The 17,800-nt window shown below is 39.1% G+C and overlaps 3 protein-coding genes across 5 annotated transcripts in view; all 3 read right to left on the minus strand.

The window, feature by feature from the left end:
• Positions 1–865: 865 nt before the first annotated feature.
• Positions 866–10,597, minus strand: LOC139209844 (matrix remodeling-associated protein 8-like). The gene is made up of 10 exons (XM_070839715.1): positions 10,508–10,597; positions 6,690–6,716; positions 6,246–6,557; positions 6,049–6,150; positions 5,503–5,964; positions 2,617–2,775; positions 2,458–2,488; positions 2,290–2,369; positions 2,134–2,187; positions 866–1,998 (listed from the first exon to the last, which is right to left on the minus strand). The coding sequence occupies exons 1-10, from the start codon at positions 10,533–10,535 to the stop codon at positions 1,973–1,975; spliced, it is 1,281 nt and encodes a 426-aa protein (XP_070695816.1). The 5' UTR covers positions 10,536–10,597; the 3' UTR covers positions 866–1,972.
• Positions 10,598–11,435: 838 nt separating this feature from the next.
• On the minus strand, positions 11,436–13,442 carry aurkaip1 (aurora kinase A interacting protein 1). The gene is made up of 4 exons (XM_070840001.1): positions 13,381–13,442; positions 12,624–12,729; positions 12,053–12,516; positions 11,436–11,686 (listed from the first exon to the last, which is right to left on the minus strand). Exons 2-4 carry the CDS (start codon positions 12,673–12,675, stop codon positions 11,570–11,572), a joined length of 633 nt encoding a protein of 210 aa, XP_070696102.1. The 5' UTR covers positions 12,676–12,729; positions 13,381–13,442; the 3' UTR covers positions 11,436–11,569.
• A 1,767-nt stretch (positions 13,443–15,209) lies between these two features.
• Positions 15,210–17,800, minus strand: part of LOC139209491 (rap1 GTPase-activating protein 1-like) — a 49,000-nt gene continuing 46,409 nt past the window's right edge. For all 3 annotated transcript variants that reach the window (XM_070839217.1, XM_070839216.1, XM_070839215.1), the window contains 3 exons: positions 17,376–17,455; positions 17,230–17,277; positions 15,210–16,919 (listed from right to left, as the gene is read on the minus strand). In XM_070839217.1, coding sequence (XP_070695318.1) covers positions 17,269–17,277; positions 17,376–17,455 — 89 coding nt within the window. In that variant the 3' untranslated portion in view covers positions 15,210–16,919; positions 17,230–17,268. The remainder of the gene's footprint in view (positions 16,920–17,229; positions 17,278–17,375; positions 17,456–17,800) is intronic.

Raw genomic sequence — 17,800 nt, forward strand, 5'->3', positions numbered from 1 at the left:
CTCGGCACTAAAACAGGAAGGGACAGTCCACATCCTTGCGATATGGAGTTGGGAATATTGCTATTTTTCACAGGCTAATTGGTTAGACAGTGCTGTCATCTAGTGGCGTGTCTGGGCTGTGCGCAGGCCTATATGTCCATCTTATACAACGCGCTCGCACTGTACACTGTACTGTACAGGCATAGCCTGGAACAAAGAGGAGCTGGACTGGCTTTATGAAGCACACTGCACTCTTCTTTAATTATCACTGCTGAATAGTACAGTGGAATATTACTGCGCCAAGCGGTAGCAATTAATCACATCAGTGCAATTCAATATATAGATGACCAAATAAAAAAAATAAAAAAATGTAGCTTGAAATATATGATGACCTATTTTTGGATAAGTGATGATTAGTTGTAATAAACAAAAAGAATACACCCATAAAATAAAGGGGGAAAAATCCTGAAATTGAAATCTTGATGTGTAATGTTTCTAACTATCATTAAAAAATTACAGTAATAATAGTTTGGCATTAATCTTATCATCGTAACTGCTTTATTAGCGCTGGATGTGAGTGATCCCCCCCAGGAGCTAAAATAGGTGAAGCCTTGTTCTAAACAGCTGGTTACAATGTTACACAAACTAGGCCTTTATTAGACTGAGAGCACCATGTTAATGTCTCACTCCTCTCTCTGCTATTTAAAACAATGGTTGATTATTTACTTACCTTATGTTCCTTCGCTCATGTTCCTCAGATTTCAGGAAGGAGGCAACTGATACATAATCAAGTTCATATCATTTCCCCTCTTCAGCCAAATACCAAATATGTGGGTTAATGTCTGTGGAGCCCCCCAGAACAAATAGTGATTAATGAGTCTGTGGCCACTGTTGTGAAGCTTTAATAGAAGAAATCTTTTCTTAGAAGAGACCAGCATTAGAGTGTGTGTGCAGGTGAGCAAGACAGAGGTTAAGAGAAAAAAGAGAAAACAGAGTTTAGGATTAAAGTGAGTGATTTAGCATTACTGACATAACAGACGCTCTTCTTCCCGCAGAAAACCTCATAAAGCTATAGCCACACAGTTTAAAACATACTGTATCATTGACCAGCAGATTTAGTCATGAAAATTCAGTGTTTTGCAGACCAGGGTACGTGCTTGATGCAAACAAGTACTGCACAGCCCATTAAAAAACAAATAAATGGTTAAAAAAAAATGTTTTTTTTCCTGAGTTTCAGTACACTGAGCCTTTAGTCTGTGATCCTACAATTCCATTAATTTTCACCTGATAAGTTATTAATGAACAGAGGATATTGTACAATTTATATCTATTTGGGAAAACATATTATTTAGTTTAAGTCTGCCACTCTTGAACAGATAAAAAAATTCATTTTGGCAGCACAGCAGAGTTTTGTAGAAAGTACCATGATCTGTTTGAAATGTCTTAGTATTTATGGCTAGGAATGTGTGGCACCTGTTTCCAAACACTGTCTGAAACTGTCTGCATACAGTAAACCCACCATTGAAACATGATGAAACACCATTACAAATTACAGTACAGCAGAATATGTCCAAAAAAGAAAATTATCAAATTTCAAGAATGGAAAAGAGCTGTGAGCTTGCAGCTCTATGCAAAGTACACATAAACATACTTTAATAAATGGCATGCATTTTTGTTTTAGAAATAATAATAACAATATACTGATATTCAGCATAAACCAACCAATGAATGCAAAGAGTAAGGATCAAATATATGTTAAACCGTGTTGTTATAAGAGCTGGTGAAAATGCAAGTTATATAAAAAATATCATGTAAAAAAAAAAAAAAAGACTGTTGCTTTTAATGAACAAGCTGAGTGTGCTAGAGTTACAGCAGAGGGAGCATTCCTCCTGTCCTCTCCTGGGTTTCCCCTTTCTTCTATCTTTCTCTCCATGGTCCTTTACTCTTCCGGTGTTTGCCCTGGACCTGCCAGCAGCATCTCAGAATATCGCACTCACTTCCACAGCTTCCCATCAAAGTCTGAGTAAGAAGGTGGGAGGGGGGGGGGGGGGCACATCATATCAATGAAATGTAATGTTTCTTATCTCCAACTGTGAGAATGTTACTGTTGGAGGTTTAGTTTCTGAAATACATTGCTGCACAATGTCTACTCACCCGTATTGCAGTCTTTGGCCATATCTCTCTCTTTCAGTAGGTTGTTTTTGTAGTCTGTGGATTATAGTTGACACAGGTTATGACAAAGCAAAGTATATCTTTTTGTTTAGGTACGCAAATGTGTTAAGTGCATGTGTGCGGTTGAGGCTTAGCTACCTGAATTCAGTGGTTCTTGGTTACAGGCCTTCAGCTCTGTGCAGTCTACTGACATTTCACCTCCACTGATCCCATTTCCCCTGCAAAGAAATTATTCTCCTGTTTACAATTATTGGATTCTGTTTAAAAAAAAAAAGGTACATAATGAATGGTGCTGTAATTTCTTACCGATCAGTTCTACGCAGCTCATACTCCAGGCCTGGAAAAAAAAAAACAACAAGATTTAACACACAATCTCCCTTCCAGCGTGCTCTCTGTGAATATACTATACGGATACAAGCCAAGAACAAGGAGAGGGTTTATGGGTTGAATACACAGATACAATACCTCTCTTTTTGCGTCGTCGAGTCAACACAATGACAGCGACAACGATGAACGCCAGCAGTAAGAAAGTAGCCAGGAAGTAGCCCAAATGCTGCACGAAATAACTCCGCTGCTCAGGGAGGATGACATTCACCACACGTGGACGCTCCACCTCTTCAGTCCCTACAGGCGGAACAAAAAATAATAATATAATATATAGATATATCTAAATAAAATCAAATGTCTCCAATAAATAATAAATCACTACATTTTCTCACTCACAGACAGAACTTGTATGAGAAATATTAAATAGTTACATGGTGGATCAAAGTGTGTTCAAATAAAACAACAATGGAACACACAGCAGAGGATTTATTGCCATATTCCATCTGTTATATATATTGGATGTTTACATTGGATTAACGTAATGGCAATAAACAAGGATCAAACTTAAATATATTTCTACATAACTTAAAGTTTTTATTTCCCCAGAGGTTTCTTCTTTTTCATTTGTTTCCAAATGCCAGAGACAGAGAGAGAGAGAGAGAGAGAGAGAGAGAGAGAGAGAGAGAGAGAGAGAGAGAGAGAGAGAGAGAGAGAGAGAGAGAGAGAGAGAGAGCAGGAGTTAAATGTCAAAATGCTGTTTGGCAGTAATGACTTCCAGACCTGATGTCATGCAGTTGTTTTTTTTTTCTCCTCCACAGAAAAACACAGGCTGACCAGAAAAGAGGAGGAGAAGTGTGAGGAAAGAGAGACGAATTCTGTTATGTGGTCTGTCTGCGTGTCTGTATTGGTTTTCCATTTAGGCCTTTTTGCGTCTTCTCACAAGCACAGAAGTCTACTTTTCCGCATGCATGGAAAATAAATCTGTGACACCTTCATCAGAGCTCGTCGGTGAACTCGACAGTCTGACAGTCTGACATGCAGGCAGCTCCCAGTCTCACATTGACCTGAACTGTTTGTATACACTTTCTAAACAGCTGACAGTAATTATTAGAAATGACAAGCACGGAAAATACTTACTGAGCGTGGAGCTGTAATAGTCCTACAGCTCCACGCTCAGTAAGTATTTTCCTTTTTGTTGTTTATAGTGTCTCTTATAAACAGTACAATACAGCATAATGCACCACAGCTACTGCTGCAGAATAACTCTTTAATGCAAGGTTAAACAACTACTGAAGGGGAAAAATAATTATTTTATCCCTAAATTTGAATGCAGTCTGATCACTGAAAAAAGGATCATGAGAAACATTAAATCTTTTCCTCTTGAATATTTCTCTTGAATGTAGCATTACTCTGTGGTCTCACATTAAAGCAGCTAAGTTGGACACTTGTAAAACCAGGCACCACTGAGGGCCTAATGAGAAAAATATGCAATGTGCCATCTCTGATCAAGCTTTCAAAACCATCCAATCATGAAAAAAAAACTACTACATTTATTTCTAAATTAATCGTCCACCTCCGAAGTCGAAGCTTAGCTGGCAATTATCACCTGCCATTGTTTAATGTTCCTAATATGCATGAAACTGCAAAGACATGCCCAAGGTCATTATCTCCAGAGCTTGACTGTCACAACCAGAGCTGCAGCCATGTCCCAGCTGTAGCCCATTTCCATTTTCTTGACACATCTGACAAGAGTGGACGTGTTAACGGGTATTTCACATATGCTGCGCTGAGGTTACACTGTGTTATTGTTCCAGCGGGACACACATCATTTGCAAGTCAGTGAACTGAAGGAAAGCATCTTCATTTTCAAAGATAGAGATTTCTGTTACATTGCTGACAGCTAACAAAACGCCCCGTTCGTGATTAAAAGAAATAATGTCCTTTTTGTTCCTGCCATAAATGATTACAGCATTGAAGTAAAAAGCTCCCATGACATTTGTAATGTCAGATAATTGCGGGTGCCTGTGTGGCCACAAACAATGAGGTTTTAGTCTAACAGACAGGGCCAGCGGTGCATAGAGAAGTTTTACTCGGAGGACACAGGCAAGATGCCATGTACTGTATCCACGTGTGCATTTCTTCACAACATCCTTATGGAGCTTGTAAATGGGCTGTCATTTCTTTAAAGGGCAGGAGGATCTACAGTCTAACACATACTTTCACCCCCTCCCCTTACTTTGCTCTTTCATGTCACAGCTGGCCCAGATGTTGAACAGATGTATCAGACTTCCTGTTACCCAGCCTCTACCAGAGGCTGATACACATCAGCGGAGAGACAGAGCAGAATGGGAGAAAAGAAGCATAAACAAAACTTGAGATACTGTGTAGCTAGTCTAGACACGTGGTTGAGACTTTTGGAAAATGGGGTCAAATGGAGGAAAAAACATGAGATATGACTCTCCACTCCCCAAATTACTGGCTGATGGATCTTACTCCTCAGCTCAGCGCAGTTAAAATGTCTCCAGCTGTGAACGAAAAGGCTGTAAACGAAAAAAAAAAAAAAGTCGGCAAGGAAAATGAGACCACTTCCGTTACAACCAATTTAAAGCTGTTTACTGTAGACAGCTTCTCAAGCCAGGACTGCAAATAGGCTCCAATCCCACTTTTCAGCTTGCAATTCTGAATTCACAGTCAGCAACTAACAGGGAGATTTCTTTCTTTCTTTCCACCCCTCTTTCTTTCCTCCTCAACTAGCTCCTACATTCCTTCGACCTCCTCCCTCCCTCTTCAACTCAAACACAAAAACAGAGAGGTCTGAGGGGAGGATTGGCAAGAAGAGGAACTGATTTAACTGACCAACTATGTCTATAAATATAACAAAAAAAACCCAGGGGCTGTCTTGTCACTTTATACAAAATTCGGCCGAAAGACCATATGGGGAAAAACATTTAACATTACTAGTGTCTGGAAAAACAAAAGTCCTAGTGATGTTTCTTTTGTTGTGTTTAATTTGGAGAGGCTTACTTGGCTCTGGCAGGTCGATGTGGAAAGTTTTGGGTGCTGCAGTGGGGGCAGATGGAAGTGGAGGTCCCACAGTGAGCCTGAAGATGCGTCTCTCATGCAGACCACAGTAGTGGTGATGCAGGTGGCAGGAGTAGAGGCCTTTGTCAACAGGCTTCAAGTCAGAAATGGACAGTGAGAAGTCCCCTAAAGTGAAAGCATCCTCCGCAACACTCATCTTGCTCTGGGCGAAGAGCGGTCCATAATTCCGGCGCTCTCCAGAGGCATAGAGGTCCACCAGGCGGTCAGCCCTATCTGGGCGCACTCCAGGAGGCTGGAAGTCCCAATGAGCCACCTGCTGCTGGTCCTCCTGGAGGCCCTCCCTCCACAGGGAGCGTCGGTTCACGCAGGGCAATACCACTGAGCTGCCCAACAAGACCACGAACACAGTCTTCTCTCCATCCCAGTAACGCTTCTCTTTCCGAGCTGGAAACATAATTATTACATTACTATTCAATTTGTTTCATGCATCATGGAATAATATTAGGCTGTGTGATTAGGAGGGCTCACATGATTTAGTGACATTGAGCTGAATTTCAATGGACTGGTGAATCTGGCAGTAGTGATGGTGCAGATTACAAGTATAAACTCCTCTATCAGTTGCGACCACATCTGAAAAAATAAGCATCCAAACAACATTAGAATGAAATTATAAATGAAGGAGTGCAATCTTCATGGTGCTCCTGGGAAATACGGGGGAGTCTCACTGTTGATGATGAGGGAGAAGTTGCCGTCTTTGAAAGCAGAGTCTGGAACGGAAATGCGACCCTTATTGAAGCCATTGTAGACCCTCTGACGGGCTCCCGGGGACATGTCCAGGACTCGCTCCACAGAATATTCTGGGCTGCTGCGGACCAAGTCCCAGTGCACCACCCTCTGACGGTCCTTAAGTCTGTCCTGGGTCCACACCATGCGAGGGCTGTGGCAGGGCAGAACGGCCTTAGACCCCGCAGGGAGGGTGATGTTCTTGGTCTCCACCACCACACCCATCTTGCTGCTGCTGCCGCTCTGACCCCACACTGACACAAATAAATGAAGAGGAGCAGCTCAAAAGATCAGTGCAACAATGACAGAAAGAGAAGCATCAAACATGAGCTACTATACATTCAACCTTCACTTAGTGAGTGCATAGAGAAACAAAATTGTCTTACCTCCTGGCAGGAGGAGCACAGCAAGAACTGAAACAGAAAAAAAGCATATATGAATGATTAGAGTTGTATCTTATCAGCCTGATCATTAAGTCTTGAGAAACAATAAGAAATAAGAAATGTAGTGGCCTGAGAGTTTAGATTTGACCTGGACTGACTCAGCAGTGAAAGATTATAGTGTTGGAGCAGAGGAGGGTTCTGTGAGAGGACTGTTTATAACAGAGGAAAACTGAATTCTCACACGAGAATGCAAAAGAAAAAAAAAAAAGAAAAACAGATGTAAACAATGTTCTCTAGAAATATATTTTGCTGTTTTCTCATCCAGAGAGAGCACATTTTCCTTGAGCACATTTGCTATTTCTAATGCATTTTTCCCACAGTGCTATTTTGTCGTTTGTTTACTGAAGGACCAGTGGAGACGCGTTCAGCCAAAGCATACAGAGCCTCTATTCATCCTGGTGGCTGCTGGCTTGTTGCAAGGCCATGATCCTGAGGGGACGAAGAGCCAGGCTTTAATTCAGCTCACTTCAGTCACACTTCTTGGTGTCAAAACCAAACACCTGTGTGTTTTTACTGTACTGGTAATGGCTGCCGTGAACTATACTTATTAACTTATTTTAATGTACTGTATGTATGGATACATTTAATAGATCAAAAATACACTAATAACCAGTGGATTATTTTTAATGCACCGATATTACAGACCTGAAAATGCCAGGACTGATTAGCACTTTAAAACACAAGTTACAAAATGCTTTACACATGGGAGCACATTAAAGTCAATAAATTATAAGATAATTAGATTTTATGATGGAAAAAAAATTATAAAGCCAATTTGAGTTACGTAACACAAAAAGAATTAAAAGATCAAGTTAAAAAAAACTATGCTTTAATTAGAGAAGATATTGAAGACTCAGCAAACCTGATTTCCTCAGGCAGGTCAGTCAGAGTGCTGCACTGTCTGTATCCTCTTGTTTTATGCCCGGCATCCGGAACCACGCACAGGTTTGCCTTACAAGTTATCAGTAAGATCTTAAAATCTTGAAATTAAATTCTCCACTGGGAGAAAGTGTGGGGAGGCCAAAACATGTGGTCACAGCTGCTGATCAAGCCTGGCAGCTGAATTCTGTACAGTCTGTAGTGCATCAATAGATTTCTATACAAGGCAGGAAGGGAAGTTTTAAATCTGAATGAGACTGATAACTGCTGTATAACACTATATATAGTATTATAAAGGCATGGAATGTGAGGAAGTACATTTATACAGTATTGTTCCTCTAAATTTGAATTTCTTGACTTGACTTGTGTATCTGGTATAATTCAGATGATAATATTTTACTTATTATTTCACTAAATTTATTTGACAGCTATTATTGTTATCAAGGTTTTACTTATAAAACATATGATAAGCTTCCAAAATATGGCGCACTGTTGTAAAGTAATTGACAGAACAGTATATAAAGTTGCTAAATTAGCTCCACCTCAAATGACTACAACAGCAAAATGGCAATTCTCAGTCTCAGTAATACATATAATAACACTCACAGGTAACTATTTAAAAATTATGAGTATTTTTATTGTTGATACTTTGAGTGAATTTTGATAATAATGCTGATATTATATTAAGTGAAATGTCACGTGGAGGAGTATAATGCAATAATGGTTATTCTACTTAAAGATAAAGATCTGAACACATCTGCCACATCTGTCTTAAAGCAAAAATCTAAATCTGTTTGATACAAGTTACAGGGACTTAAAGGGCCTTCTCCATCCAGGTGTTTTGCTCATCGTGGCTCATCGAAACTATAGTTCACTGGAGAGCCGCTACTGTGCTTTTATGAAGGGGATTTCATACTTATGCACCAGAATTTAATAATACAATAATTCAAGCTGAGAGAAAATTATTCCCACACACACACTGGCATCGGAGAGGCGGCCTCATGCTGGAAAACTTTGGTGGGTTTTCTATTGAAGGGTATAAACTTTAATAAAACAAAGTGGCCCAGCCCCTGTAATTTTCTCTCATCTCTCCTCCAGACACACACAGGCCCATGACTCAGGAGGCTGGTTTATCACTAAAGACTTAACAATGTGCTATTGAGTCACTAGCTATAATAACAGGCATTTACCAAATGACCTGCGAAATCACTATTGTCATTTGCAACCTCTGGAGTCACACGGAGAATCGCTTAACTGAACGCCATCCCTAAGGTAAAACAATCAAAACAAGATCTCATACATTCACCTCATACGTAAATCACGCGTTTATTCAGCATAACGTCTGTGATTCGAGGATGTTGTGGGTGTGTGAAGTTTACTCACAGCCCTGTCACAGGTTGAGAATAAATCAAACACATCTGCCCGGCTGCAGACTCAGCTAAACATACAAAGATACATTCAGAGGTCTGAGGAGCCTTTTGAGTCTCCTGTGGAAACACTCAGGTGTACATTAAATGTCAGCCTGGATTTTCTCATATTTCTGGTCATGTTGATTTGCATATAATATGCAAAACTGGTCTTCATAAATATATACTGTACCATTATATATTATGTAAAGCCTATTAAGGTCAATGTACATATTTTTCTGTATGTGAGTGATAAAAAGCTCAATTTGAGTGCACATCTTTTAAGTATATCGGATAATGCCAAATGTCATGACACTAAAAGCAATTAAATAAAAATATATTGATACTGAGCATGATCTCAGTGTGTGGGCAGCCTTTCCTCTTTACAAAAAAACCCTTTTTGGCTGAGCAAAGTGGGCTCAACAATCTTTTTGCGACCTTGTTTTCTGCCTTGAATGAGCAGCAAAATGTTTATGAGGTTATTTTGTTCAAAACAGCAATTCTAATCTTTTCCAGGCCCTGTTGCTGTAGCCCTTAATTAAGACAGAGCCAATCATAACCATGGTTGGAGAGGTAATCCCTCTCCTCCAGGTCGTCCGGACTCAAAGCAGCCCACTCGTAGTGAAACACTCATTACTGACACATATAATGACTGGCTGCAGGATTGTGCTGACTCCTCTACTCAGACCGCAGTTAACTAGAAACACATTGGGCTGAAGCCATAAAAAAATCCCACATACATCAACAGGCCGAGGCTAGTCTAAGCCATGCAGCTTTACTGCATGTGCAATGCTCCGTTTCACTTTTAAGCCCATGAAGCTTCATTTCTCGATCCATTTCATTTTCAGATCTCAGAATGTTTCAAAATAAAGGTTGTTGATAGAAGAGAAAAAGAGAAAGAAACCCTTTACCTCTCTTAAGTAACACCAGAGACACAAGTGGATAACACAGGGGATATAGTTTAAGATGAGATATGTAACTGTCTTATTGATATGAATCATTTTACATTATGTATGTTAATACATTATGTGATCTGTTAGGTGAACAATAGTTAACCTAAAAAAAATAAATAAATACACAACTCAAAATGAAGAATTCTGGGTTTTAAAAGTAGTAAACCTAAAACTACTTTAACAAGATCATAATGTGGATTTGTTCTTGCGTTAACAATAAATAAACAAATAAATTAATAACCTATAAAAACGTAAAATAAGTTTTCAAAAATGTCCCGCGGCTAAGACTAGTTAGACTAGACTAGCTGTTGTATCAGTGTTATTGCTTACATTGAAAAGGCATTTTCAACAATCCCTCTTTAAAAAGAAATAAAAAGGATATTAACTGAGCAGCAGAGCAGACCTGAGAACTTTCTGACTTTTGTTCCCGACGGCTAATTCTAACCTGGATCCAATTATAGCACAAAGACATTTTCTTCAAGTTAGTTTTCTCTCTAAGGAGCAAGACAACAGGGAGACTTACTTCGGAGGAGAGTCATGTCGAGGTGCATCTCTTTCACAGAGCCTCAGCGGAGGGAAAAGCCTGACGGAGGTGAAGGGCGCATCAATTGGTAAAACAAAAGAAAGCTTCAAGTTCACGGAGCAGCAGCAGCTCAGATGTAGTTTGTTGTATTCCTGCAGTCTGGAGCAGAGACACGCTCCGCCTCCACCCGCGGATGAAATCCAACACTGCTGCGCTTTGGCAGCTGCGGTCCTCAAGAAAACATGTTGTAAAAGCGTAATAAAAGCTGAGAGGTTCGGGAGAAAACTATGTCAATGCACCAAAGGTAAAAATGCTTTAAAGTTACGATCCTCCAAATGTACACAAAGGAATAGGACTGCAAAATTCAAGATAGGAGTCAATCCGAAAATGACACCAATTATACACCAATACTGGAACCACAAGCAACCGAACCAAAACCCAAAGCACGCATCAGACTTCTAAACACAGAAATGAAAATGGGTGGATAGGAACCAAATGACTTTTTATACATTGAACTCCACATAAAGGAGGGATTACTGATGCTCCTTCCTCGTTTTCTTTTTTGATATTAGAAAGTCAGGTTTTTGGAATCAGGTCTTCAAATTAAGTTATCTTAATCTAAGGCCTATTATAAAAGGTTTTCTTATACAAGGTAACTTTATTCTAAAATGGTTACATAGTCAACTAAGATTTCCATGTTTTTCTTTCTCATTATCCACTGGCACTGGTAATTCCAGCGTGAATGCATCTTTTTTCAGATTTTGCACGATACTGCCATCCACAGTCAAAACAGGAGAGATGTAAGCTGCTACACCAGCCTGACAGTCAGAAAACCGCAGTAGACCGTGCTTTGGGCTTGACCAGGGAAGGTGTTTATTAGATTATGCATGCTTTGTTAAAAATAATCATTCACACGGGGAATACGTCCTCATCATTGAAACAGGCTTTAATGAAGCTGCAAAGCACAGAAAGTAGGGTGACTGTTTTAACTCAGGTGTGTGAAGTGTGGTGTACAAGGCCGACCAGTGAGAGGGATGTGACACAAACTCAAGTCGCTGTTTCTCAGTCCTTTTTACTTCCATGCTGTTTAAGGAAGATTTTAGGTGTAGTCCATCCTTCTGGAGCCTTCCGCAGTCCAGCTCGTCTCCAAATCCTCTTCAGATCCTCCTCAAATCGTCTCTGCACGGGGAAACACACACACAGCTGGTAGCATCAATGTGGAGAGTAGATTAAGTTTTGGAGAACTACATCGTAATTAGAGCGGATCAGGCATCCGGCAGACTGACAACAATTCAACAAACCAAACACCTTCATTCAACTCAACATTTTGTTGCCAATAATCAATCAATCAATCAGTAGCATCAGTATCGAGTAACACAGTGAATACTACCATTAGTGTATAATGTCGTATCAAATTATGGCACATCATATTTATATCTATCAAAAACAACAGCAAAACTCTGAAAAGGGATTCTGTTTTAAAATAAGGTTCACGTCGTACTGACGAAAGAAATGTTTCAATCTCCAAAAAGAGAAAACTCTCACCTGCTTCTTTTTCCTCCTGCCCTCCATCACCCGCCTCCTCAAAAATTTTGTCCGTTTGAGCAGCTTCTTGTATTTATGCCGGTTCATCATCCGCCGTCGTATCTCCAGAACATTCTTACATTGAAGAGGTGTTACTGAACCCTCCCCGTCCTTCAAAACAGGGACAGAGATGGGCGGAAGCACCTTCTCTTCCAGCAGCCCAACGTCCTCCTGCGGCAGAGTGGACTCCAGCAAGGGAGGAAGGGAGTAGCGCAGGGAGAGCCAGCTCTCCAGTGGACTCACTGACATTTTACGCGGCACAAGAGCCTCGTCCAGTTCCGGCTCAAGTTGGACCCATCGAGGAGGTGGTGTGTTGTCTGCTGCTGTCGAGTAGAGTCTCAGTTTCTCTTTTAGTGAAGAGCAGGAAGAGGGAAGGATCGGTTGCACACTTCCATTCAAAATGTCTCCATGGCCTTGAAGTGCACCTAGTTATTAAGGAAAAAGTAACATTGTGTTGAGTAACATTAGTTGAACAGGAAGTATAGTTTTAAAATGAGATGAAATAGCTTGGTAGGCATTTTTTCACACTTACAAGATGCTCTGCGTAAAAGACTGAGACGAAGAACAACCTTTGAAGTGAACATTGTTAATGATCATCCAAATAAAGTCATCAGGAATGAGTTGAGCGGTCACTTGTCCTGTGGGCATGAGAAAAGCACTGTGTGTTAGTTATAGCTCTTCTCTCAAATGGTGATGAAACTGCTTCTTGATTAATTAGTCAACTGAGTAATAGTTTATGTCAAGCTTGTCAGAGAAAAATGCCAAATAGTCTCTGACTCCAGCTCCTCAAACGTGAGAATGTGAGAGATTTTTTCTGCCTTTTAATCACTGTAAACCAAATATATGTGGCTTGTCGATCTATCTATATATGTTGGGTTATTACCAGGCAATACAAGCAACTTAAAGTGTTACTTTAAGCTCAAAAAATACGACATTAAAACATTATTGTCATTTGCAGCCACATAATCCTTCCAACATGTCCAAAGTCTGGATTAGGCGACCGGCCAAAGCCAGAGTCCTTAATCATATAAAAAGATTATGAAATGCACCGACGTTGCTACGCGAAAATTAAAGATTCAATACTAACACAATATTATCAAAACTGAAGTGATTTCTCGGTTTCCATACATACAGAGCTACTCTAGGCGATGCTAATGCTAGCAAGCAACGTAGCTTCGCCATGGACGTCAAACTCATGATAATGTGACAGCTGATAATGTTTCTGCCACCAACATCCAGACAACACGACCACGATTCATTCACTTATTTCAAGAACAGCGTTAAGTTACCAAATAATTGAGTGACCGGGTTTTCGTCTTCAATGTGACTCCAGAAGACCACTTCCGCCCTGTGCAACACAAATAAAATGCGTTTCCTGTTTCTCAGAGAGGACAAAGGTTCCACCGTATAAAGTCTCCTGAGAAGGATTTTGAAAACGTATTTTACTTTTAATTATAATTTACTTTTACTTTTTACTTTTAATTATAACTTTTAAATAATAATAATAATAATAATAACAATAATGATAATAATAATAACAATAATAGTGATAAGAACATTAATAATAATCATAAGGACATGTAAATATAATGAATAAGTTGTGTGTTTTCGCCCTGTTGGAATTTTTGTTACTTTTATGTTATGTTTATGAAAAAAACATAAAACCCAACAGTAAACCAGATTAGATCATTTATGATACTATTTGGACATATGTGTAACAACATCCAGTGGTAAGTTGAAAGCTTAATTGACTCCACTGGAGGGCACTAGCAATCTAGTAGCAATGGCAGGTGCAAATAAACCATTAACTGTTTGAAACAGACCTTTAGTGGAATTCAGGAGAGGTTCTCACTCTTCAGTTTGTCTGAACACGGCTCAGTGATGAATTACAAATGTAGGATAAATAACTCAGAGACAACCTTTGGGAGAACGTGTGCAAACTGAAATGCAACTCCACGTTTGAGCCAAATTAACAATAAATATAAATACATATAAACATGACTGAGTTACGCTCTTTTTATGACTTATTGGAGGCCTACAATTTATTAGCTTCTGAGTTTTGATATTTTCTGTCATCTTTTATGAAGATGACTCATCTAAGCTTAAAGAGGATTTTGTAAATACTGTGCTGAATGGATGTTCTTTAGTCATAATGCACAAAATGACTGCAAGGTTGACAACAGACCACATAGGCTGCATGTTACCACTGTAAAAAAATGACACAGAACATTTTACATGTGGGAGTGTTGTTCCTCACACGGGGGTCACATGAACACGAGGTGAGAAAAGGTGGTGGTGTGAGCAGTTTTATGTAAAATAGAGAGGACATTTAATTTAGACACGACAGTTGTGACATACCCATGAGTTTACACTAATGCTGGGCAGCATAAATGACTGCAGCTTTAAATAGATCATATATCATATTTTATATTTCTAAAATTCCCAAACTTTAGTTCTGATCTGTGGTACCTGTACCTACATTAAAATGGTGTGAGCTGTGCTTGACATCTGACCTTCATTTAGTAGACCTACCTTTTTTACTCACAGTGTGAATGTTTTAGCACATATTCAGGCACTTATTAGCATAAAACAGAAAGACCAAGAGTATTTAGGATTTAGTATAATAGTAAAGACACGATTCATCTAGATTTTTAATGTAGTATGTGTTGTTTTCCCATTGTAAAAATTGTATATTTCTAAACCTTTTTATGACCTTTTGGCCCATCAATGTTTTGTGAGCATTTCAGTCATGATTCAGTTTTATTTCCTTTTGACTCATTAAAATGGAATATGGCTCTTTCTTCCATGTGGCACAGTTACCACAGAAGCCTCCACATTTAGACTGCTCTAGTTTTACATACTTGTGGGCAGCCACATCAAATCATTTATTCATGGAGCTTTCTCTCTTAGCTTTCAGTAAGACGATGGGAAGTGGAACATCTACAGTTAGTTGGAATTTCACAGCAGGGATTTTCACCATGTGGCATGCAGAATACTGTATTTGTGAAGTGAAGAAAAACACAGGATACTGACGAAAGTGAGTTAAAACCAAAGAGTGGGGTTTCATCGAGCGAAGTGATGCAGGTCAAAAGAGTGCGAGTAAAATAGATTGTAAAGTTCTCAGGGTGTTTATTTACAATAAAAACAACAACCACAAAACATTCATTTCATTGTAAATCCTGCTGGCTATTAACTATTTGCTTCACTATCTATACTTATGCCATCAGTTTGTATGATAAGGCAACTGAAATGATCAGCAGTATGTACTGTGAGATTTCCCTTTTACGGTTTGAATTACTTTTAAAATAGCTTTCGTCTACAAAACCCTCTCAAAATAATATTTAGATTTAAGGGTACGAGAAATAAAAACAACAATAAACTTGGCAGTAATCTCAACGTGTTGGTTGATCCCATTTTAAATCAATATCCTATATATTTTACATTATGTACTCCAATCAAATATCTATTTACAAAATCAGTAGTTGTATTTGGAGTTATTTTCTCACCTTAAAAGCAAATAAATATTCACTGTCTTAGCTTAATTGCATTGCAAATTTACTGCACTGAAAGAGATCTGACCCTTGAAATACATAAGAGCTTTACAGATGGCAACGATATCATAATTTACTCCAAAGAAACACACACAGTGTAAGTATATGACAGGATGCCAAATGTAGTCACCATAGAGGTACAGTATAACAGATGTATGCCATAAATGCCACTTCAAAAGGGACCAAATTAATAAATAAAAACATAAATTAGAGGGGAAAAGAGCAAGTCAGAACATAAAGTAGAGACTGGTCTCCTCACAAACAGACAGGACAGACGAAGCAGGTGAATCAGTCATTGATGGATATATCCATACAAACCGTACAGACAGTGCTGGAGTATAACTTGCACCGTCAAGTTTTTTTGAACAAACGTGCGCTTAAAAGGGATTCTGAATATATTAGTTTTACAGTTGATCTAACACTGCAATCCCATTATTGGCTGCAGAACGTGAGAGTCAAAAAAGTGAGCTAAAATAAATCTAAAGAGACAAAGAAATTGCATTTTTATGTTTTAAGGCCATTTCTTGTTACCTACAATACAGTGCTCTCTTCACTGTGACCTGTAGTGTTCATTTTGAAATCTAATCTTGTGGAGATTTTGGTGGTAAAGGCAAGAACACATTTGCTTTGCTGTAGCTATACAGTTCTTCTATTTGGATTTTATCCAGATCATGATCACATTAAACAGCATCCAACAGAACAATTCTATAACACATTAGATGTTGTGGTTTTGGTGTTGTGTTTGAGGTCTATATTGAGCTAAAACCTTTGTTGATTTGGTAAAACCATTCAGGCGATTATCATTTCTATGTTGTAGCAATAAAACATTTTTCTCGCATACATAGAGCTCAATGGCACCGTCATTACCCTGAATAACCTGCGGACCTGGACTTCAACAAGACAAACTATACCATAGTCATATCCTTTACAAACAAACAAACAAACTATTTAAGTCCAAGATACAAATGTGCACCATTGAAACAAAAGGTAAAAAAAAAACGTACAGTTAGGCAACAGATGTGTGAACAGGCAAAGAAAAGGGTGGAGGGAAACAACACTGTGCAAAAGCTGGCCCCTCTTTGTGCGTCGTCCTCTCCAGTGCTCTCCAGGTTTCTGGATATGCTGCACTCTGGCCCTCACCGAGCAGCAGGCCGGCCAGGCTCCACCTGTGTTTTCTCCTCTGTCTCGTCTTCCTCATCTTTCTCCTTCTCATCACTGGCCACGGCGGACACCTGCACTTGTCTCATCTCCCAGAGGGATTGTGACTTATGGGAATGCTTTGGGAATAAGAGAGATGTCCGGTCAAAACTCTGGACATAAATTAAGAATGCACTCTATTCATATCATTTGTCATATTAATTAAACATCTATATGTCTTGGCTTGTTTATCCCTCAGTAATTTTGACAAGCATTATGATTGAAATAGTCAAACAGACAACATACTGTATTATGCAGTACATATACAGTACACAAGCATAGGCATGATTTGGTTTGATATGACTGTATACAATACATCTGATCCATCCGTCCATAGTTTAAATCTGCGGATTGAGACACCATGAGAGGGGAAACAGAGGAAAGTCTAACCTGAAAATGGAGATCCAGGACACAACCAAGTGAGTGGAGCTAACAGTTCTGCACATACAGACGCATAAACAGCAATGAACAAAACAAACACAGCAGAACCGATAATTGAGAAGCTTTCAGTTCAGTGCAGGAGAGGTTTGACTCACCGATGAGGACTGATGATCGTGTGGTCGTTCCAGTTTGATGCGGATGTCAGACCCCTTCCCTCGGTCAGGTTTACCGGGCCCTGAAGGATTGTATTGGATTGTCACATATGTATATTTCAAATAGACTCTGAGCTGAGTTTGGCTTATTCTTAAGTATTAACTGCATACTGCGCTTGGAATGACAATTTTGAAAAACAGCAAGTACGGTAGAGACATAATACATTATTTGATGCTTTATAATGAAAAATGGATATTCAACCTTTTTATCCATGGATAGGTTCAGGTCAATATTTGGAATAGGTGGTTGTATTATTGATTTTTTTCATTCAGAGTTGTGTAAAAATATTATCATGCATCCACTAAGAATGAATATGATGTAAAGCGTATTTTTAAAAAACGATCATGATAATGTTGTTTTGTGAACT

Source organism: Pempheris klunzingeri, chromosome 11 (assembly GCF_042242105.1).
Source record: "Pempheris klunzingeri isolate RE-2024b chromosome 11, fPemKlu1.hap1, whole genome shotgun sequence".
Classification (NCBI taxonomy): domain Eukaryota; kingdom Metazoa; phylum Chordata; class Actinopteri; order Acropomatiformes; family Pempheridae; genus Pempheris; species Pempheris klunzingeri.